The 22,960-nt window shown below is 39.8% G+C and overlaps 2 protein-coding genes across 5 annotated transcripts in view; one reads left to right on the plus strand and one right to left on the minus strand.

The window, feature by feature from the left end:
• LOC133546862 (gastrula zinc finger protein XlCGF57.1-like) overlaps nt 1-11,302 on the minus strand; it is a 67,839-nt gene extending 56,537 nt beyond the window's left edge. The window contains exons 1-2 of one of the 3 annotated variants that reach the window (XM_061892698.1): nt 10,805-11,302; nt 1,965-2,183 (exon numbers count right to left, since the gene is read on the minus strand). In XM_061892698.1, the coding sequence (XP_061748682.1) occupies nt 1,965-2,183; nt 10,805-10,979 (394 nt within the window). In that variant the 5' untranslated portion in view covers nt 10,980-11,302. Of the gene's footprint in view, nt 1-1,964; nt 2,184-10,804 lie in introns of those variants that run through there. The other 2 variants (XM_061892700.1, XM_061892699.1) reach the window with 2 other exon arrangements.
• The window catches only part of LOC133546870 (oocyte zinc finger protein XlCOF8.4-like), an 80,899-nt gene that overhangs the window by 47,977 nt on the left and 9,962 nt on the right, over nt 1-22,960 (plus strand). Inside the window, exons 1-2 of one of the 2 annotated variants that reach the window (XM_061892718.1) lie at nt 18,018-18,430; nt 19,816-20,082. The exons of the other annotated variant lie outside the window; for it this stretch is intronic. Coding sequence (XP_061748702.1) covers nt 18,328-18,430; nt 19,816-20,082 — 370 coding nt within the window. The 5' untranslated portion in view covers nt 18,018-18,327. Of the gene's footprint in view, nt 1-18,017; nt 18,431-19,815; nt 20,083-22,960 lie in introns of those variants that run through there. 2 annotated transcript variants of the gene reach the window in all.

The following is a 22,960-nucleotide window of genomic DNA, read 5'->3' on the forward strand; positions in this document are numbered from 1 at the left end:
GGCGATACGACTAAAAAATGTATCACGATATAACTGTTTCATACCAGTCGATATTGATAATTATTGATATAAAAAAAACCCAACTGTTTTAAATAAAGACCAGGAGAAAAAAGGCTGAAATTAAATACTTTTATTTTAAATTTAACCTTTAACCTTTCAAACGATGTCAGCATTATAAATGAAAATACTGGTCGATGTGCAAAATATTGACATTAAACAAATGCTTAATCTAACAAAATGTGCAAAGTATTGTAATTAAGAAATTAGTAGTGTACAACTCAGGCTTTGAAGCCATATTGGTAACGATATATGCAAATAAATAACAGTCAAATTAAGTAAGCAGAAACAAACATGTCTTACAGAATATTGTAAACATCGGAATAAACTTGCGTCTGAACATCTGTGACAAAACAAACCTTTTACCCTCTTCAGTCATTTATGGAATAATCAAACCAACTTCAGCATATAAAAAAAATAACTCAAGCAACTACTCAACCATCGCTTCACTTTGTATTTACAATTTCCTCTTGTGCTGCCGTACTCATATTCCCATTTCGTTTCACTCCTCGTGGTCAGCTAGACGTTGTTGCTTTTTTTTATTTCCTGTTAGCATTTCCCAGAATGCCTTGCGGTTCAGGCTCAGCCGTGATAGGTCGAGAGGCCAAAGCCTTTCTTCTGCCTACACCTCCCAAAGTGCCGTGCGGTTCCAGCTGGGCCTTACTTCCTATTTTTTTTCTAACAGAACTCAATGAAATTATCGAACGTTCTATCGACCCCATTTTCTATTGATAGTGATCACATGTCTATCGCGATATATATTGTTATTGTTTTATCGCCCAGCCCGCAAAGTATGTGGCAAAAGTGTTGCTACAAAAAGTAGCAGCACCGCTAATGTGTAGCATCATTTGAAAAGTCACCCGCTAAAGAATGAGGAGTCCTTGAAACTCTGCATGTCAACATCTCAGTTTGGTGCCACACCCACAAAATGCCCAAGCAACCATTTCCACATCAACCCCATATTAAAAAATTGGTCAACAACAGAAGGAGATAACGTCCGTAGGAACCTACCACATAGCGAAGGACATACACTATTTGATTTCCTATTATGCAGCACATTTTTATTTGACACCTATTGAAATAGCTTGTGTGACATCATGCAGAAAAGTGCACTTTATTTGTTTTAAACTATTGTAGTGGCCTTCTGTACACAAAGTGCACTGTAATTTAGTGTTGTTTTGATGTCATATTAGTGACATCATGCAGAAAAGTGCACTTTATTTGTTTTAAACTATTGTAGTGGCCTTCAGTACACAAAGAGCACTGTAATTTAGTGTTGTTTTGATGTCATCTTAGTGACATCATGCACAAAAGTGCACTCATAGCTTGTTTTGAAATGTCTCTGACAATCTTGCACTTTCTGTTTGGAAATGACATGAATGTTTGTGCCACTGTTTAATAACTGTTTAATAAATACACTTTTGCTAATTTGACTTAGTTGTGGTTTCCCTCTCTGCATGAAAGTTTAAAAGTAGCATATATGAATGCAGTATGAAGAAGAATGTTTGAATGTAGACACATAGAATCATCATACTGCTGTGATTATATGCATCAAGTGTTCATTCAAGGCTAAGGCAAAATATCCACATATATATGCTGTATCGTGATGTGGACTAAAAATATTGAGATATTATTAAAAGGCCATATCGCCCAGCCCAGTTAGAATGTGATTTTTTTTGTGTGAATATATCAACCGTTGTGTCTTTCATAATAATTGTGAAAAATAGAAAAAAAACCCCAAAAAGTGCAGTTCACCTCTAAATTCCAGTGATTATATTCAAGACTTGAAATGTATGAGCATGAAGTGATGAAGCCTACTTGGATGAGAGGACAAAGGTCTTGTAAGACAAAGTGAAGAGTCCAGTTGTGATGGATTGAATGCCCTGAGAATAAAATGTTGTGCTTACTTGGACTGTGATGAAGCTGTGAGGACTCAGGTGGTTTGTCTTCATGCTCTTCAGTCTTCACAGAGACAACAGTCAGTGGAAACTTGCTGACATCAGCCTCCTCCTGCCCTACAGGACACTCTCCCTCCTGACTCATCCACACTTCTTCCTCTTCCTCTTTAATGTGGGGGGGCTGTGGATCCTCCTCTTCCTTTTTTATGTGAGGGGGCTGCTGGACATCTGTTGGGTAAATAAGTAAATAAGATAAAGAGAGAATAGAAATAGTTTTGAACTGACACTGTTAACACAATGACATTATTTGTGTTCTTTTGTGTGTTGTGTTAAAAGTGTGTAGCAAAACAACCAATAAAAACACAGGAAATACCTCCTTTTTTCCTAAAATTAATTCAAAAGTGGTACAGTGAGTACAAAAACAGACTTGGAAATTTAATGAGGGGCAATTTGAAAAGTTTTTATAAGTACGAGGCAGCATTGATTGAAGCACTCTTAACTTCACTGATGTAAAGTGGGTAAATATTGTTTTGTGTATACGGTCTATGACACCTAAACTTTATCTGTAAACTTAACCATATTATTTTAATGCCATAGTTATTACTATAACTAAAATATCCTGGAAATTCAAAAAATCTAATTCCAAAATCACTGCAATAAAATTCATGGTATGTTTTTGTGATCATGCAAAATATTTTTTGGTGGTCATTTTGTTGCCTGGGCCAAAAGGAACTTTCACAAAAACATGTTTTACTATGTGCTGTTTTATGGACTATCTCCATCAACAATTCCTCTTTAGGAATTGGAGACCATCTACGACAAGCTGAAGGAAAGTCAGTCACCTTAATAATTCAAGTTTTGACTACTTTAGTTATTGAAAATAATTGTTTATGTTCACTTATTGATACTTGTAAGTCAGATTTAGGAAGTGAAATTATAACTTTAATTAGATTTGTTTACAGTATAAAATGTATTTAGTGACTGTGTGAGTTTTATGTAAACATGTTGATACAGGTTTACTTCTTGGGGACTGGAACACAGATATGTCCTGAAAGGATGCACCCATTTTTAAAACCTTCACTAAGCTGTGCCACCAACATTGTCTCACTTAGCTCATTAAGCACACTACCAGGGTGAGTGAGTCCTTTTAAACCTTCATAGACCTCCTTGTTACTTCTGACCAGTCTCAGATCACCACGAGTGGAACTACTGTATTAGGCTTAAGTGATCATTCCATCATTTTCTGTACCCATGAAGAACAGAACCGAGGCTAACGGCCACAAAACAAGAGAAGCTAGAATCCTCAAGACCTAGACTAGCAAGGCTTTCAATGACAAACTGCCGAAATAAGACTTGCCTCGGTACTTGCAAGTACACAGGTCTTTGGGTCAATTCCTAACCTCAGAAAAGTAGATAACTTCACACTCAAAGTGGGTGACAATATTATAACAAACAAAAATGAGATTACCTATCTTGGTTGCATCGTAGAGACTAATCTCTCCAGTGAAAAAATGACTACTAAGGTAGTCAAAGAATAAACCAATTAATTCTGTTCTTACTAGTGTTGTCCCGATACCAATATTATAGTACCGGGACCTATACCAAAATGTATTTCGATACTTTTCAATACTTCTCTAAATAAATGGGACCACAAAAAAGTACATTATTGGCTTTATTTTAACAAAAAATCTTAGGGTACATTAAACATATGATTCTTATTCAAAGTTTTTCCTAAATAAAATAGTAAACATACTAGACAACTCACCCCAATAGTGATGAAGTGCTTCGAGAGGATAGTCATGTCACACATCAAGAAGACCATCCCAGACACACTGGACCCTCTACAGCAGGGGTCACCAACCTTTTTGAAACCAAGAGCTACTTCTTGGGTACTGATCAATGCGAAGGGCTTCCAGTTTGATACATTCTTAAATAAATTGCCAGAAATAGCCAATTTGCTCAAATTACCTTAAATAAATAAATCTATATATATAAAAAATGGGTATTTCCATCCATCCATTTTCTACCGCTTATTCCCTTTTGGGGTTGCGGGGGGCGCTGGCGCTTATCTCAGCTACAATCGGGCGGAAGGCGGGGTGCACCCTGGACAAGTCGCCACCTCATCGCAGGGCCAACACAATTTCTGTCTGTCATTTTGTCGTAAATGTTTTTTCTTTTTACGGATTTTTTTTTTTGTAGAGAATAAATGATGAAAAAAAAACTTAATTGAACAGTTTAAAAGAGGAGAAAACACGAAAAAAATTAAAATAAAATTTTTAAAAATAGTTTATCTTTAAAATTCAAAATTCAACCGAAAAAAATGAAGAGAAAAACTAGCTAATTTGAATCTTTTTGAAAAAATTAAAAAAAATAATTTATGGAACATCATTAGTAATTTTTCCTGATTAATATTAATTTTTGAATTTTGATGACATGTTTTCAATAGGTTAAAATCCAATCTGCACTTTGTTAGAATATATAATAAATTGGACCAAGCGATATTTCTAACAAAGACAAATCATTATTTCTTCTAAATCTTCCATAACAAAAATTTTAAAAGTAATTCAAAATACTTTGAAATAAGATTTAAATTTGATTCTACAGATTTTGTAGATTTGCCAGAATAATTTCTTAGAATTTTAATCATAATAAGTTTGAAGAAATATTTCACTAATATACTTTGTCGAAAAAACAGAAGCTAAAATGAAGAATTATATTAAAATGTATTTATTATTCCTTACAATAAAAATAAAAAAATACTTGAACATTGATTTAAATTTACAGGAAAGAAACCGCCTTCCGCCCGATTGTAGCTGAGATAGGCGCCAGCGCCCCCCGCGACCCCGAAAGGGAATAAGCGGTAGAAAAATGGATGGATGGATGGAAGAGGAAGGTATTGAAAAGGTAAAAAGGTGAATGTGTTTAAAAATCCTAAAATCAATTTTAAGGTTGTATATTTTCTCAAAAAATTGTCTTTCTGAGAGTTATAAGAAGCAAAGTAAAAAAAATAAATGAATGTATTTAAACAAGTGAATACCAAGTCTTTAAAATATTTTCTTGGATTTTCAAATTCTGTTTGAGTTTTGTCTCTCTTAGAATTAAAAAGGTCAAGCAAAGCGAGACCAGCTTGCTAGTAAATAAATACAATTTAAAGAATAGAGGCAGCTCACTGGTAAGTGCTGCTATTTGAGCTATTTTTCGAAAAGGCCAGCGGGCGATTCATCTGGTCCTAACAGGCGACCTGGTGCCCGTGGGCACCGCGTTGGTGACCCCTGCTCTACAGTTTGCCTACCGGCAGAACCGGTCCACTGAGGTTGCAGTCAACCCCGTCATCCACACCACCCTCACCCACGTAGAGGGCAAGGACACCTATGCCAGGCTATTATTCATCGACTACAGCTCTGCTTTTAACACGGTCATCCCACAAAAACTCACTGCTAAACTCCTCACTGTTGGTCTGACACCAACTCTCTGTGACTGGGTCCTGAACTTTCTCACAAACCGGCCCCAGTCAGTCAGTATCGGCAACCAGACATCAGGCACAAAGGTTCTAAGCATTGGGACCCCCCAAGGCTGCGTGCTGAGCCCCCTATTGTACACCCTCTTCACACACGACTGTGTGGCCTCCCAGAACAACACCACTATCATCAAGTTAGCAGATGATACTACGGTCGTCGGACTGATCACCGGGGGAGCTGAGGCAGTGTACAGAAGGGAGGTAGCGGAACTGGTGGCCTGGTGTCAGGATAATAATCTCTTCTTGAACACAGACAAGACCAAGGAGATGATTATTGACCCATGGAGAAGGAGTGCACAGTACACACCTCTGTACATAGGGGGGACAAAGGTGGACAGGGTGAAAACCTGTAAATTCCCCGGGACCCACATCAGCGAGGACCTCACCTGGGGACACAACACCCAACAAACAATAAAGAAAGCCCAGCAGCGACTGTACTTCCTAAGAAGGCTGAGAAAATTTGGCATGCCACCCAAAATTCTCAGCAACTTCTATAGAAGTACGGTTGAGAGTGTCCTTACCAGCTCAATCACGGTCTGGTATGGAAACTGCACTGCTAAAGACAGGAAGGCACTCCAGCGAGTGATTAAAACTGCTCAGTACATATCAGGAGCAGCCTTCCCCTCACTACAGGACATGTAGTCTACCAGGGCCACCAGGAGAGCACACATCATCATCAAGGACAGTACACAGTCTCTTAAGCCTCCTACCATCAGGCAGACCATATAGGAGCCTGAAATCCAGGACTACCAGACTGACAAACAGTTTCTTCCCACAGGCCATCAGGCTTGTGAATGCTAACTTTTGAATGCTAGCTCCCTCCAACTCCCCGTTTTTACTTTTGTCTTTTTGAACAAAAGACAGCTACCTTGACCACCCCCTAACTGTGAACCATCACTGTAGACACGTTTCACCGTTGATCACTAAAGACACTTTAACTGCTGCTGTGACCCAAGGTCACCTCCATATTTATACTGTTGACTGTCAATCAGAATGTGCAATAATGTTATGTTACTTACTGTGCCTTGTATATACATTTTTATTTTTTATTTTTAGCTAAGTACCGTGTGACTTGTTGAAGGGTGGACTAGCAAAGTAAGATTTTCATTGTACGGCAAACTGTGTGTTTAACTGTGCATATGACAATAAACAATCTTGAATAAAAAAGTGATTTGATGTAATATTTTGATATTTACACATCGCATATTTACACACACGCATTTTACTAGAATACCCTTATGAGCATTACATATATCAATATCAAGTACCTACTGTACTGTTTACTTGTTGAAATACCCTTTTTAGAGCAAATATCTACCCAAATGGCCACTTTGTTGCTGCCAAAAATGTATTTTAAGTAATATTTTGATATTGACACATCTCATCTCTGCATATTTTACTAGAATACTCTTATGGACATTACATATATATATAAAGTACCTACTGTACTGTATACTTGTAGAAATACCTTTTACAAAGCTAAAATATACCAAAACAACCACTCTGCTGCTGCCAAAATTTGATTTCAAGTAATATTTTGATACTGACAAATCTCATCTCTGCATAGTTTACTAAAATACCCTTATGAGCATTACATGTATCAAAATCAAGTACCTACTGTACCGTTTACTTGTTGAAATACCATTTTTAGAGCAAATATCTACCCAAATGGCCACTTTACTGCTGCCAAAAATGTATTTTAAGTAATATTTTGATACTGACACATCTCATCTCTGCATATTTTACTAAATACTCTTATGGGCATGACATATATATAAATCAATTACCTACTGTATACTTGTAGAAATACCCTTTACAAAGCTAAAATATACCAAAACAACCACTTTACTGCTGCCAAAAATTGATTTCAAGTAATATTTTGATATTTACACATCTCATCTCGGCATATTGTACTGGAATACCCTTATGGGCATTACACATGTATAAACCTAGTACCTACTGTACTGTTTACTTGTTGAAATACCCCATTTAGAGCTAAAAACTACCCAATTTGCTACTTTACTGCGACCAATAATCGATTCCAGATAATATCAACAATAATAACAAAATTGTCAGAATAATTGTATATAAGTTATAAAACAACTTTGTGTTCCATTGAATTCAGGTCCCCTGCGAGAAGACCAAAACTGTCTTTCATCTTATCAAACAAAAGGCTTGTAAAACTCCACTATCTGCGATGGGATGCAACATGGAGGTGTCGGTTTCTTTGATCTATTGACAGCCACAGGAGACCTTTTCTTGACCCGAGAGCTACAAAGCGGAGAGGGAGCAGACCTGACGCAGCACAAGGCACCTTTTCTTTTAACTGTTTATGATCGAGTGCGACAGCCATTTACGACCCCCCTCCCTTTAGAAACATCTGAAGCTATGTAATCAGAAAAGCCCCAAAGGAAAGAGGACGCGTGGAACTCCCTCGTCAGAGCGTGGTGGGAAACTGTACGAAGTTGCAGCCAAGACGTTTCTCCTCATGAGCTAAATTGAATCCTGTCTGTGTTTGATTTCTTTGCTCCTTGTCTTGTTTAATAGATGTCATCGGCAAAAATGTCAAAGCATATCTCTGAAACACAATATTATACCTTCTGAAAACGATAGCAAGAATATACCTACAAATTTCAGAAAACGTCACGAGCAAACACTTTGTTTAAAAAGTTTTTACTGCCTTTTTAGCCCTTTCCTCATCACAGCCACCCCCTCGTCTTCTCCCCCCCAGCCATGGTTGCAACCCCCTATTCCTCCACCAGACATTAGTCATCTTTGTGGACCAGGTCAGAGGTCAACTGAGGAAGCTGCATCCTAGAAACTATCTGGTGCGCACCAGAATCTATCTAGTGTGCACTATGTAATATTTAAGTACAGTCTTTTATTTTCCAATCAATTCATTTTGTAACATGAATTGATTAACGTGGACCCCGACTTAAACAAGTTGAAAAACTTATTTGGGTGTTCAATTGTACGGAATATGTACCGAACTGTGCAATCTACTAATAAAAGTATCAATCAATCATTCAATCAATTCCTACATGCAAACACAGTGTTACTGTTCAAACTGTGTGTAATGCAACAGTATTTAAAATTATTAAATATACTCGTTAAATAATGTGTCCTCCTTGTTTTTAATGAATAATTAAGGCCTACTATGCTACTGTATTTTAATGCTGTTCATGATGGTGGTACTTGGAAATCCAAGTATTTTCTGAGGTGGTACTTGGTTAAAAAAGTTTGACAACTACTGACGTAATGACATTGTAAACTAAATTGGCAGACACCTTTTTGTTTTACCTAAACGGCGTCTGCTCATACATCGCGCTTCCAACGAGATCCCGTCACCCCCCGAGTAAAAAGGTTCCACAACTGTTCACGTTTTACCATCTCATCTTATTTTCCATCATGTGAATGTTGGAAGTGGAACTAAATATGATCTCTGAGAGGGGTACACATTATTACCAAAGCAGGGCCCCCGTCCACATATACCAGCGTTTCTCAAAGTGTGGGGCGGGCCCCACCTGTGGGGAATAGAGACATGACAGGTGGGGCGCGAGGAACGGGAGGGAATTTCACTTAAAAACATTTTTTCATTATTATATTCTTGCGGCGGCAATGACCAAGAAGAGCGCGGAGTTGGAATATAATTACAACACTTTATGTACATATTTATATCATATTTACATAATATGTAACTACAAGCTCCATTCACAGACAGAGTCCCACTGCTTTTATGAGCGGTTAAGCGAGTCAAAAGCCGAAAATGTTTTTTTTTTATTTGTGGCGGCCGTAATTCTTTCGTGGCGAGCCGCCACAAATAAATGAATGTGTGGGAAACCCTGACATGAATGTTACTTGATGTTCAATACATTTGAAAATGTTAAGCTTGGCATTAGTGAATTATATTTATATAGCGCTTTTCTCTAGTGACACACATAGTGAAACCCAATATCTAAGTTACATTTAAACCAGTGTGGGTGGCACTGGGAGCAGGTGGGTAAAGTGTCTTGCCCAAGGACACAACGGCAGTGACTAGGATGGCGGAAGCGGGAATCGAACCTGCAACCCTCAAGTTGCTGGCACGGCTGCTCTACCAACCGAGCTATGCCGCCCCATTAGCGTTCTGTTGTGGCGATGGGGGCAGGTGGGGCTTGAAAACTCCCCCTTGTCCAAAGTGGGGGATGACAAAAAAAGTTTGAGAACCACTGACATATACAATACTACTACATATCTGATGAAAAACAACATTATTTTAGTTTTTTTAATTATAAGTGTGCCAAATCACCTCTATTTGGACATTATCTAATGCAGGGGTGTCCAAAGTGCGGCCCGGGGGCCATTTGCGGCCCGCAGCTAATCGTTTACCGACCCGCCACACATTCTGCAAAAATTGCAAAATTGATAGTATAGCAAAAATTCAAAAACACATTTAAAAAAAGTGGAATGAGGTGAAATATAATGAGAAAACGTGGCAATGTTGACACAAAGCTGCCATGCAGGCAGTTTTTTTTTTCCTTGTGTCTTTATTTGTTTTTTTTTCCATGTTTTATGTAGAAAAATATTGCATATGTTGTGTGGTTGCCATATAAAAAGATCAAAATTCGGACAAAAGAACATAAAATAAACAAAATAATAGTTCAAACTTAAAATCGACAGATATATCCGAAGTTTATCTTTATATTTAAGTGTTAAAAGTAAAAAAAAAAAATCTAATAAAAATGAATCACTTTATGAGTGGGGAACCTTTCGGATCTCAAATATATTTAGTAGGATTTTATTTAACTTTTCACTGTGATTACTCAAAAATATTAAATAATTAAAATCAATGATGTCCTGCATTATTGATCTTTGAGGGCTTGAATTGCTAAATAAAGGAACTCTCCTGAAGGAATCAATAAAGTACTATCTATCTATCTAAATACTGCATATTTCAGTTTTACGATGAAAAAACAAGTTGTCTTTGACTGAAAAGGCACAAAACCTTATTTGTTTTACTTTATATCAACCTCAAGTTGATATAGAGATTTACTGTAAGCATTAAATAAAAAAATAATAATAATAATTTGACCTTTTTTTTAACATTTTAGTGATTGAGACCCTCTATGCTCCGCAGGAGCCCAAAGTATTAAAAAAAAATCCATATATTTTGTTATGGTTTGAAAATGAAAATTATCAAAATGGCCCCTACATGCTTACATTTTTCCGTGTTCGGCCCTCTGTGGAAAAAGTTTGGACACCCCTGATCTAATGGAAATGACTGCTGCAAACACGTCATGTTCATGATGAAATATAAAGTTAGTAAAAATGTGAGAGTAAGAAGTAAACAAACCTGTTCTGTGTAACACAACTTGAGGTTTCTTGAAAACAGCTTCCAATAGTTGACGTAGTCTCTCGTTCTCTTCTTTTGTCCGAGAAAGTTCCTCTTTGTACTCTGCTATCGTTCTTTCACACATTTTCACACAACAAAGTTCTTCCTCATACTTTGCTATCGTTCTTTCGCACATTTTCACACAATCACAACACTTTACACTCACACTTGATCTTAACTAAGCGATGTGTTGATCAAATCCGCGTCTCTTTGTTAGCGGCTAACAAGCTAAGCTAACTAGCATGCTAAGCTAATTGGCGCACTCAAACAACTATCAAGCTAAGCGGGCCTAATAATCTCCAAATTTGGCTGAGACGAGTGGAGTTTACCCTGACACGGAAGATGAATAAAGTGTAGTTAGTAGCGATGTGAGGAGATGTGCCGAGGCTTAGAAGCGTGTGTGGAGAAAAGGAGGACTTTGCCGCAAAGCGCATGTCTTCCAAGCATGCGTCCGTAGGGGCGGGGCCAAAGAGTCATAGTTGTGATGTTTTGGGCTAGGGAGTATAAGAACTACACTACCCAGCATGCAACAGTAGTGACGAGCATGCGCGGTAGCCCCGTGAAGTGGTGTCGTATGTCGTCATGCGGACAGCTAGAATGTGGTTATGAGCACGCTGTGTGAGTCAACGTTGAACACGCCTCGTCTGCATTTATTACAATTAGACAGACAATACAATAAATGCATTAAAAACAGTACTAGTTAATTATTCTCATACATACATGATTTAAAGTAAAATACGGTTTATATATTTGAAATATCATTTTTGATTGATTGATTGATTGATACTTGTATTAGTAGATTGCACAGTACAGTACATATTCCGTACAATTGACCACTAAATGGTAACACCCCAATAAGTTTTCAACTTGTTTAAGTCGGGGTCCATGTTAATCAATTCATGGTACAAATATATACTATCAGCATAATACAGTCATCACACAGGTTAATCATCATAGTATATACAATTAATTATTTACATTATTTACAATCTGGGGGTGGGATGAGTAGCTTTGGTTGATATCAGTACTTCAGTCATCAACAATTGCATCAACAGAGAAATGTGGACATTGAAACAGTGTAGGTCTTATTTAGTAGGATATGTACATCCAGCAGAGAACATAGTGAGTTCAGATAGCATAAGAACAAGTATGTACATTAGAACAGTGGTCCCCAACCACCGGGCCGCGGAATAATTTTTTATAAAAAAAAAATAATAATAATAATGTTTTTTTGTATTTTTTTTTTAAATCAACATAAAAACACAATATACACTTACAACTAGTGCACCAACCACAAAAAACTCCCTTTTTCATGACAAAAACGTCCCTTTTTCATGACAAAGAAGAAAAAAAAAAAAAAGAAAAAAAAAAGGTTTGTCCCGGTGGGATTTCTCCATCAGTTGCTTGTCACTCCTGACAACTCTTTCCGCAAGTCCATTCGACTTGGGAAACTCTGGGCTACTGGTGGTGTGGATGAAGTCCCGCTCCTCAGCATATTTCCTGAATTGCTCACACTTGTACTGTCTTACATTATCAGATAGCAGTGTGTGTGGTGTACCGTGCAATGAAAAATGTTATTTTCATTTTGGAAATTACAACTGTCGCTGTGATGTTTTGTAGGTCAATTTCAAACCATCCAGAATAGGAATCAACTATCACCTGGTAGTGTTGTCCACGCCATTCAAAAATGTTTGTAGCAACTGTGGACCACGGAAGGTCTGGAACTGGATGGAGATGAAGTGGTTCTTTCTGCTGATGTGGTTTTGTGCTGTTGCACACTGTGCAAAAAAGTAGTTCTTTAGTGATGTCTCGTGACATTGATGGCCAAAAGATGATACCTCTTGCTCTGCGTTTGGTTGCTTCAATGCCTGGGTGACCTTTGTGTACAATCTTAATGTACTCTTTTGTAGTGACGTTGGAATGACTGCTTTCTGCCCTTTCATGACAATTCCATCTTCCACAGTGAGTTCGTCTCTGTAGGGGAAGAAAACTTCAATGGCAGGCTGCAGCTGAGTCTTTCTGGCAAGCCATCCACGCTGGATAACTACACTGAGTCTGCATTACTTCAACCTCCTCCATGTGCTTCTTGAGCTCTTCCAGGCGGGCTGTAGAAATGTAGCTCACAGACATGACGTCGAAAGAACTACTATCAGATGGGCTCTCACTGTCTGTTGCATTAGGGGCTCTTGAAAGAGTGTCAGCCAAGTACATGTGCTTTCCTTTTTTGTAGATTAGGCTTATGTCATAGCTTTGCAAGCGTAGCAGCATCCGCTGAAGACGGGCCGGGGCATTGTGAATTGGTTTCTTCAAGATAGTCCCCAACGGTTGGTGGTCAGTTTCTACTGTGGTGGCCTTGCCATACACATAGTCTCTGAACTTGGTGCATGCAAACACAACAGCTAGAAGCTCCTTCTCAATTTGAGCGTACCGAGTTTCTGTTTCTGTAAGGGTGCGGGATGCAAAGGCTACTGGCCTTCCATTTTGCATGAGGCAGCTCCTAGTCCAAAGCATGACGCCTCACAGGTCAGCCTGACTGGCTCTTTGACATCTTAGTAGGCCAATACTGGTGGAAAGGAGAGACATGCTTTCAGGCGGTCGAAAGCATCTTGGTGTTGCTGGAACCAGCACCATGCGGTCTCTTTGTGAGTCAGCTTCCTCAGTGGCATTGCGATGTCACTGAGGTTTGGAATGTGCTTGCCAAAATAGTTAACCATTCCCAGGAAACGGTGAAGTGAAGTGACATCTGTGGGAAATGGCATGTCTGTGATAGCAGCAGTTTTGGAGGGGTCAACGTTCACACTTTTACTTTTGAAGATATGACAAACGTAGCATACTTGGTCAAGTCGAAATTTGCATTTCTGCGGGTTGAGTTTGAGGTTTATTTCCTTCACACGTTCTAGCACCTTTTTTAGGTTGGCGTCATGCTCCGCCACATCACGGCCTCCGATTTTGATGTCATCGACAATGACTGAGCATGGATATCCAGCAAAGAGCTGATCCATTGTGCGCTGGAATACTTGCTGAGTTAATGCAAAGGAATCTGTAACGTCCAAAAGGAGTACTGAATGTTGTCTTCATTGAGGACTTCTTGTCCAGGCGGATCTGCCAGAATGAATTTTTTGCATCTAGCACTGAAAACATTTGTGCTGCTACCTCCTCCACACTTCTCATGGGGTGGTGGGGCCGTTTTAGTGCTTCATTTAAAGGCCTACTGAAAGCCACTACTACCCACCATGCAGTCTGATAGTTTATATATCAATGAGGAAATATTAACATTGCAACACATGCCAAAATGGCCTTTTTAGTTTAATAAATTGCAATTTTAAATTTCCCGGGAGTTTCGTCTTCGAAACGTGTAATGATGACGTGTACGCAAGACGTCACAGGTTTTTAGGAAGTATGAGCGCTGCACACACACACAGCTAAAAGTCGTCTGCTTTAACAGCATAATTATACAGTTTTTTTGAAAATCTGCGTTGCTGAATTTTTTGCAATTTGTTCAATTAATATTGGAGAAGTCACAGTAGAAAGATGGAGTTGGGAAGCTTTAGCCTTTGGCCACACAAACACACAGTAATTCCTTGTTTAAAATTCCTGGAGGTGAAACTTTCCTATGGATCAGAGTGCGGTCAAGAGAACATGGATCCTGACCACACGTCAACCAGCAGGTTTCGGTGAGAAAATTGTGGTTAAAAAGTCAGTTCTTACCGGAGAAAAGCTGAGCTTGTGCCATCCATAGCTGCCGTCGACTCCCCTGAGACACTGCGCATCAAGACAGTCATGGAGACACCCTTCCGACTATCAGGTACTATTTAACTCACTAAAACACTAGCAACACAATAGAAAGATAAGGGATTTCCCAGAATTATCCTAGTAAATGTGTCTAAAAACATCGGAATCCGTCCCAATGCAATCACGTTTTTTTTTTTTTTTTACTTGTTTTTTTCTAGTCCGTCGCTATCAATATCATCAAACACAAATCTTTCATCCTCGCTCAAATTAATGGGGAAATTGTCGTTTTCTCGGTCCGAATAGCACTTTTTGTTGGAGGCTCCCATTAAAAACAATGTGAATATGTGAGGAGCCATCAAACATGTGACGTCATCGTCTGCGACTTCTGGCTTTTCTCTTAGCGCCGAAAGTTCCGAAATTTATCGTGGATGTTCTCTACTAAATCCTTTCAGCAAAAATATGGAAATATCGCGAAATGATCAAGTATGACATATTGATTGGACCTGCTATCCCCGTTTAAATAAGAAAATCTAATTTCACTAGGTCTTTAAATATTTGGGGTTGATGCACAATCTGATTTCTGATTTGACTTTTGTGTGCCCAGCGACCATGGATGACACCCAAGCTGTTGGTTCGGTGACTGAAGTAATAACGTCTATGCTTTCCATGGATTTAAGTTCAGCTTTCACACAGTCTTGCATCGCTACTGGGATGCGGTGGGCCGGCCTAACAACTGGCGGCACATTGGGGTCCACTGTCATTGTGTAAACAACTGGTAGTTCTCCGAGCTCTTCACTGAAAATATCTTGGTATTGTGTGAGGATCCGTGCGCTGAACTCTCCAGTGTTCTCTGTGGTGACATGGTGCACATCGGGACTCAACTCGACTAGCCCCGTACGCAGGCATGCACGGAAGCCCAACAGTGATGTCACATTCTATCCACTGTGAAAAATGGCAGTAAGTGGCGCTGTCCCTTTAAAAAGCATGTCAGCGTAGCTTCACCTTGTGTTTCCATTTTGGCTCCTTCGTAAGCCACCAAATTTGTGCTTCTGTGTTGTTTGGCGAGTTTCACGCCGCTGTTTACTCTATTGAAAGTCTTCAGTGACATTACATTGCATTTAGCACCTGTATCCACTTTCATTTTGGTTGGCATGTCGTTTATGCACACTGTGACAAATCCTTCATCTTGGTCTCTTTGTTGTGGATTTACAGAGTCAATGCAATTTTCTGTTTCCAAGCCATCCACGTAGAATGTGTCATTTTCACTTTGGCTGTGTTGATCCACTGTCACATCATGCACAGACTGTCCATAGCACTTGTTTGTGGTAAACTTGGACTGACTCTGTGGCTTTGACTTGCAGCATTTTTTGTAGACATTGTGTTTCTTGCAGCTGTTTTCATGTTGTAATTCTCGAACACACCACCAGGGTGTGCACATCGAGGAGTCAGTTACTACCACCCTCTCATGCAGTGCGTATGTACAATTACTGTCCTGCTGAAGTCTTAATTAAAGCCAACTTATTCATGCAGCTCGGCACAGTTCTTCCAACGGGTAACCACAAACAACAACAAAACAGTCATTTCACCAAATGATCTACATTTTCCATTTTAAATTTTCAAAACAAAGACATACAACTTATTTTCGTAAAAATATTCAAATATTTAACAATGTATTGAAACAACAGTAGCATAAGGAAAGAAAAAAAGAAACAAAATAAATATTACACTTATGATATTATTTTTGTTTTTGATGATCATTTGTTTTCATAATGTATTTTAGAATGTGGGAGGTTTTCATGTCCTCTTTAAATTTCAATTGGCATTACATGTATTATATCTATACATCTATATCTGGAAGCACGGTGGAAGAGGGGTTAGTGCGTCTGCCTCACAATACGAAAGTCCTGAGTAGTCAGGGTTCAATCCCGGGCTCGGGATTTTTCTGTGTGGAGTTTGCATGTCCTCCCCGTGAATGTGTGGGTTCCCTCCAGGTACTCCGGCTTCCTCCCACTTCAGAAGACATGCACCTGGGGATAGGCCCCTCCCACCTCCAAAGACATGCACCTGGCGACAGGTTGATTGGCAACACTAAATTGGCCCTAGTGTGTGTGTGAGTGTGAGTGTGAATGTTGTCTGTCTATCTGTGTTGGTCCTGCGATAAGGTGGGGACTTGTCCAGGGTGTACGCCGCCTTCCGCCCAATTGTAGCTGAGATAGGCACCAGCATCCCCCCTCCCAGCCCCACCCCCCGCAACCCCAAAAGGGAATAAGCGGTAGAAAATGGAAAGAGAGATAGATCTATCTATCTATCTATCGATCGATCGATAGATGGATATAATATATATAATGCCACCCTCGGGCAGACGGTATAGGGTGCTAAAAGCTAGTACAAATTCACTAAAAATCAGCTTTTACCCAAGAGCCATAGTAGCACAATATGTCCTTCATGTCCTCATGTGTCATGTTTTTAATTTCTTTCAATTTTTTCGGACTGTAATAAGCAATAATGTTATATGCATGTGTGTATATATATTCATATGCATGCATGTATGCATCTGTGTGGATATATATACATATATAGATACATCTCTTATTTCTATCTACCTTTTTTTTGTACTATTTATATTACCATATTGTACATGCACCTTAGGGGATCTGCTCCAATTTCGTTGTTCTTTGAACCTGTTCACTGCAATAATGACAATAAAACTCTATTCTATTCTATTCTATTCAAAGGAAATTTGAAAAGAACATGAAAACCTCCCACATTCTAAATCCATCCATCCATTTTCTACCGCTTATTCCCTTTCGGGGTCGCGGGGGGCGCTGGCGCCTATCTCAGCTACAATCGGGCGGAAGGCAGGGTACACCCTGGACAAGTCGCCACCTCATCGCAGGGCCAACACAGATAGACAGACAACATTCACACTCACATTCACACACTAGGGCCAATTTAGTGTTGCCAATCAACCTATCCCCAGGTGCATGTCTTTGGAAGTGGGAGGAAGCCGGAGTACCCGGAGGGAACCCATGCATTCACGGGGAGAACATGCAAACTCCACACAGAAAGATCCCGAGCCTGGATTTGAACCCAGGACTACATTCTAAATTACATTATAAAAATGATTAACATCAAAAACGAAAATAATATCATTAATGTAATATTAATTTTGTTTCTTTTTTGTCATTCCTTATGCTACTTTTGTTTGAATATATTTTTAAATATTGACATTTTTTTACGGAAATAAGTTTTATGTCTTTACTATGAAAATTTGAAATGGACAATTTTACTTTTATTTTCATAATAAGTAAATAGTATATAATAAAATATTTTTACCGGTGGCGGAAAGCTGGTTTTACTTATTTCTCTCGCGAGATTTGGAAAATAGCTGCTTACTTATTTCTCTCGCGAGATCTGACAACACTGCGCGCGAACCAAACACGGCGAGGATAAAGCAAGATGGCGTCTGACGGTGAAGACATTATTGCAGTCGTCACAGTTCAGTGTTCTTAATCTATGCCTCCATGTACACATATATGTCCTTTATTAGACTCTAGTAAATAGAGTAAACATCGTTAATAACTGTTTGCATCCGGTTATATTAGTCTGAGCGCACTTTGATGCTTCTCGAGCTAGCTTAGCCTGCTAGTTAGCTTAGCTTGTTAGCTGCTAACAAAGAGAGGCGGAAGTGATCAAAACACATCACTAAGTAAAGATCAAGTGTGAGTGTAAAGTGTTGTGATTGTGTGAAAATGTGCCAAAGAACCACAGCAGAGTACGAGGAGGAACTTTATCCAACAAAAGAGGAGAAGGAGCAACAACATGAAAAACATCAAGTTGTGTTACACAGAACAGGTTTGTTTACTTCTTACTCTCACATCTTTACTAACTTTATATTTCATTATTAACACTATTCCTAAATAGATTGTCTGTAGGAAGATTAATTGTTATGTGAGGATGATGCACTAATTGTTTTGTCCATCCATCCATTTTCTACCGCTTATTCCCTTTTGGGGTCGCGGGGGGCGCAGGCGCCTATCTCAGCTACAATCGGGCGGAAGGCGGGGTACACCCTGGACAAGTCGCCATCTCATCGCAGGGCCAACACAGATAGACAAACAACATTAACACTCACATTCACACACTAGGGACCATTTAGTGTTGCCAATCAACCTATCCCCAGGTGCATGTTTTTGGAAGTGGGAGGAAGCCGGAGTACCCGGAGGGAACCCACGCATTCACGGGGAGAACATGCAAACTCCACACAGAAAGATCCCAAGCCTGGATTTGAACCCAGGACTGCAGGAACTTGGTATTGTGAGGCAGACGCACTAACCCCTCTGCCACCGTGAATTGTTTTATGTTCTTCATAAAAACGAGACAGTGTCAGACACACAATATTTATGAGAGTTTGATGTTTGTAACAATGTGTATCAACAAGTTTACACAAAACTCACACAGTCACCAGGGGAATATTCCAGAGAGCTGGTTAAGCGCAAAGTCCTGAGTATGTAAAGCTCGAGAGTTTTACCTCCAAAAATAAGAGAGGTAAGACAAAGTCAGAGTCAGTTACCATTGTGACTGACGCTGTAAACCTAGCCTGCTAGCTGGCAGGTTTGACAAGTTATATATGTGTGTCAAAGCATACTGACCTGTTATTTCCTTCACAACCTCCCTGAGATCGGTAGGTTGTGAGTTCAAACCCCAACCCAGTCATACCAAATACTATAAAAATGGGACCCATTACTTCTCTGCCTTGCACTCAGCATCAAGGGTTGTAATTGGGGTTTAATCACCATAAAAGTTATTCCCGGGCATGGCCACCGCTGCTGCTCACTGCTCCCCTCACTGCTCCCCTCACCTCCCAGGGTGTGATCAAGGGTGATGGGCTAAATGCAGGGAATAATCTCCCCACACCTAGTGTGTGTGACAATCATTGGTACTTTGACTTTTTAACGTGGCTGTGATTGGCAAAAAAACAAAGCCTGATCTAAAGATGACATCTTGATCTCCTTCCATCTCAAACCAATTGACCGTTCATTATTAAGTGAAATGTTTTATAGTCGCTTAAATTTGTCTTTAACCAAGCAACACTGTTTTATTCAGTTACTCGACTAATCGGAAAATTTCCAGTAGAACACTTGATTAATAAAATTTTCAATAGCCACAGCCCTATATTTCATGTACAATTTAATATTCAGCATGTAGGAGTTAAAATGCGTTTTGTTTGTGTCTTGTAGACATCCATCAGCTGATTGGACACCAAGAAGAATGTCTCCCTCATCTGCAGGGGGACAGTTTCACTGTAAAGTATCCACAGCCCTCACATTTTAAAGGGGACAAGGAGGTTCCACAGCCCTCTTATTTCAAAGAGGAAGAGGGGGGAGAGTGTCCTGTAGGGCAGGAGGAGGCTGATGTCAGCAAGTTTCCCCTGACTGTTGTCTCTGTGAAGACTGAAGAGCATGAAGACAAACCACCTGAGTCCTCACAGCTTCATCACAGTCCAAGTAAGCACAACATCCACATATCATCTAATACAATGTTTGTGACACATGTTCATCCGGGGGACACATTTATCACTAAAGATGAAGATATGTTTGCTTTTTAACACCACCATTTAAATATGAATGCTCATCAATCATCAACAGTGTAATTGCTGGGGTGTAACCATGTGACCTAGAGGCCGTCCTCCTTACCTCACGTGGTCAAATGAAGGCAAACATTCAATATGGCTACTGTTTATTTACCTTTAGCAGCACATATGTCGGCATATTTCAAAGGTTTAGTGTGAAGATAAGAGATGTACACCAAGTACCATTTTTTTAGTACTGGTTCCTAATTATGTTGTCCATGAGGACCGTGAAGATTCTGGACTAACGGCACAACTATTTGTAGTTTTAATTCCAGCTGACTGACGTAACTATGATACATTTTCACACTGAGTTCAGCTGCCGCTGCTACACATTACAATCAGCTTTGAATGATGACAAATAAGGAAGCAACCAAAGTTTGATGTGTGTGTTATTGAGAAGAAGATGACATAACTGCATTTCACCTTGCACTGCACACATAGTTGACTTCTTTTAATTTTCCTGAAGGAACTCTCCTGAAGGAATCAATTAAGTACTATCTATCTATATATTTAAGACTTCAAATAAACAGCTGCTGATAAAAGACTTCCCTGCTTTAAAATGTTACAGAACATCATGTTGGAGGTGTTCAAACTCTTGTGCTAATAGAAATGCTATTTAAAATGCCTTTTTTCCAGGTTTTTATTTCCACAAATGACATGTAGTACCGACAAGAGTACTGATAAATACTGGTGTCGATAAGGAATATTTATTAGGGTATCATATCCATGAATCTATAAATTTACATCCCTACTGAAAATACAAGCCAGATATCTTAAAAAAATAAAATCATTTTTTATTTAGATTTAGTTACTACTCCGGTGTCCAGCAATGTCTCAACACCGTTGAGAGATGAATTAATGTAGTTTATTTTTACTAATTAGCTATGTTTTGTTGATGTTAAACATCAGAATCAGACACATTTTTATTAACCCCCGAGGGGAAATTAAAATGTTCAGCAGAATCCCATTCAAGGTCAGACAAACATTCTAGGGAGACAGAACAGGATCGCTGACGGGTCTGCCAACTTGCGGCGCCCCTTGCAAAAAAGGTGAGATACATACAGGTAAAAAAGTGGGGGCAATGAGAGAGAAAAAAAAAATCGGTCCAAGCCTGGGCCCCTGGAGAGGGGGTCCAGACTGAGGCCAAGGGAAGAAAACAACTCATTGCCATAGCACACATTCCTCTTTCATGTGTGTAAGAGGGAAACATCAAAGAGGACAAAGGACATTAAAAGAGCAGAGCTGATGCAACCAGCCACTTCTACATACATACATGAATAAAAAGTAAAAGAAACATATACACTGTGGTGGCTTTTGCGGTGTCCCACGCCATCGTCTGCTGGGGTGAAGGGAGCTTGGCCAGAGACGGGAGCAGACCCAACAAAGCAACCAAGAGAGCCGACTCCACTCTTGGCCGCCAAACCAAGTCTCGGCCAGTGTCCAGTCCGCATGGATGAGTGAGGATATGTCCAAAGAGACCGAGGTGTCCGATACCTGCTCATTCAGCCAAGACACTGTGAAGCTTTTCCGTCCCGGCGCTCAGTGCTAGCTCCGCAGTCCTGTCTCTTCATCTGCATCTCCTCCAGTCTCTCCAAACGGACTCTGGTGTGGCAGAAACCAAGCAGCTGGTCTCCATGGCCAAAAGGCTCTCGGGAGGCAGATCCAGAAGTTCACAAAAAAGCACCGCAGAAGTCACGAAAGTGCCACCCCTTGTCACACAGTCCCAAAAGGTCCGGACCAAAAGGCAAAAAAAATAAAAATAATAATACACATATATATATATATATATATATGTATATATATATATAAACATGAAAAGAAGAGGGAAACACAAAAGGATGACACAAGAGCACAGAGTTCCTGCCAACAGCAGCCACTACAGGGTCGCCATCTTGGGGGGAAAAAAAAAAATTGCAGCATACCAGCTACAACAACACACAAATCATAAAAGTTTCCTAAAGGAAAATGTTCATATTTAAATAAGTAGAGTAAATAAATCATAAACAGGATTTTACAGTTTAAATGCAAATGTTGATGCTCCTCTTAGACACTGTTCTTTGTTCTCTTTCGGGTGTACAAGCAGCTGTCTTGTTTGTATGTAAGTGTTTTACAGCTGTGTTTATTTTTTTCATGAGTTTTTGTATTGCTTCGCTGATGTACCGTATGGTTTTGACATCTTGAAAGTCAACGCCAAGAAAAAGAAGAGGGCCAAGAAAAAAGTGTCGGCCGACAAGTCCGCCGCCAAGGGCAAGAAGAGCGACGCCCAAGCAGGACGCTCCTCGTCCAGCCCCAAGAAGTCCAGAGCGGGGAGCAAGTCCAAGGCCATCGTCATGGACTCCAGCACAGACGACGAGAAGCATGGCGAGGAAGAGAAGGTGACGGCGAGGGACAAGTGGTCGGAAAAAGAGGAAGAGTCGTTGGAAAAAGAGTTGAAAACTTACCTGCAGGACTAAGTGTGCACTTGGATCTTCAATCCGCCAAACTCTTCCCACATGGGAGGAGTGTGGGAAAGACTAATTGGCATCATGCGCCGTATCCTGGATGCATTGCTCCTTAAGGAGGGAGGCTCTCACCTTTCTCATGAGGTGCTCACCACTCTCATGGCTGAGGTCATGGCAATTATAAACGCAAGACCTCTCATTCCAGTTTCAACTAAACCAGAGATGCCAGCAATACTAACACCTGCAACCTTGCTGACACTGAAGAGAGACGTCATATCTGCACCGCCAGGAGACTTCAACGTGAAAGACATC

Source organism: Nerophis ophidion, unplaced genomic scaffold, assembly GCF_033978795.1.
Source record: "Nerophis ophidion isolate RoL-2023_Sa unplaced genomic scaffold, RoL_Noph_v1.0 HiC_scaffold_46, whole genome shotgun sequence".
In the NCBI taxonomy this organism is placed as follows: Eukaryota; Metazoa; Chordata; class Actinopteri; order Syngnathiformes; family Syngnathidae; genus Nerophis; species Nerophis ophidion.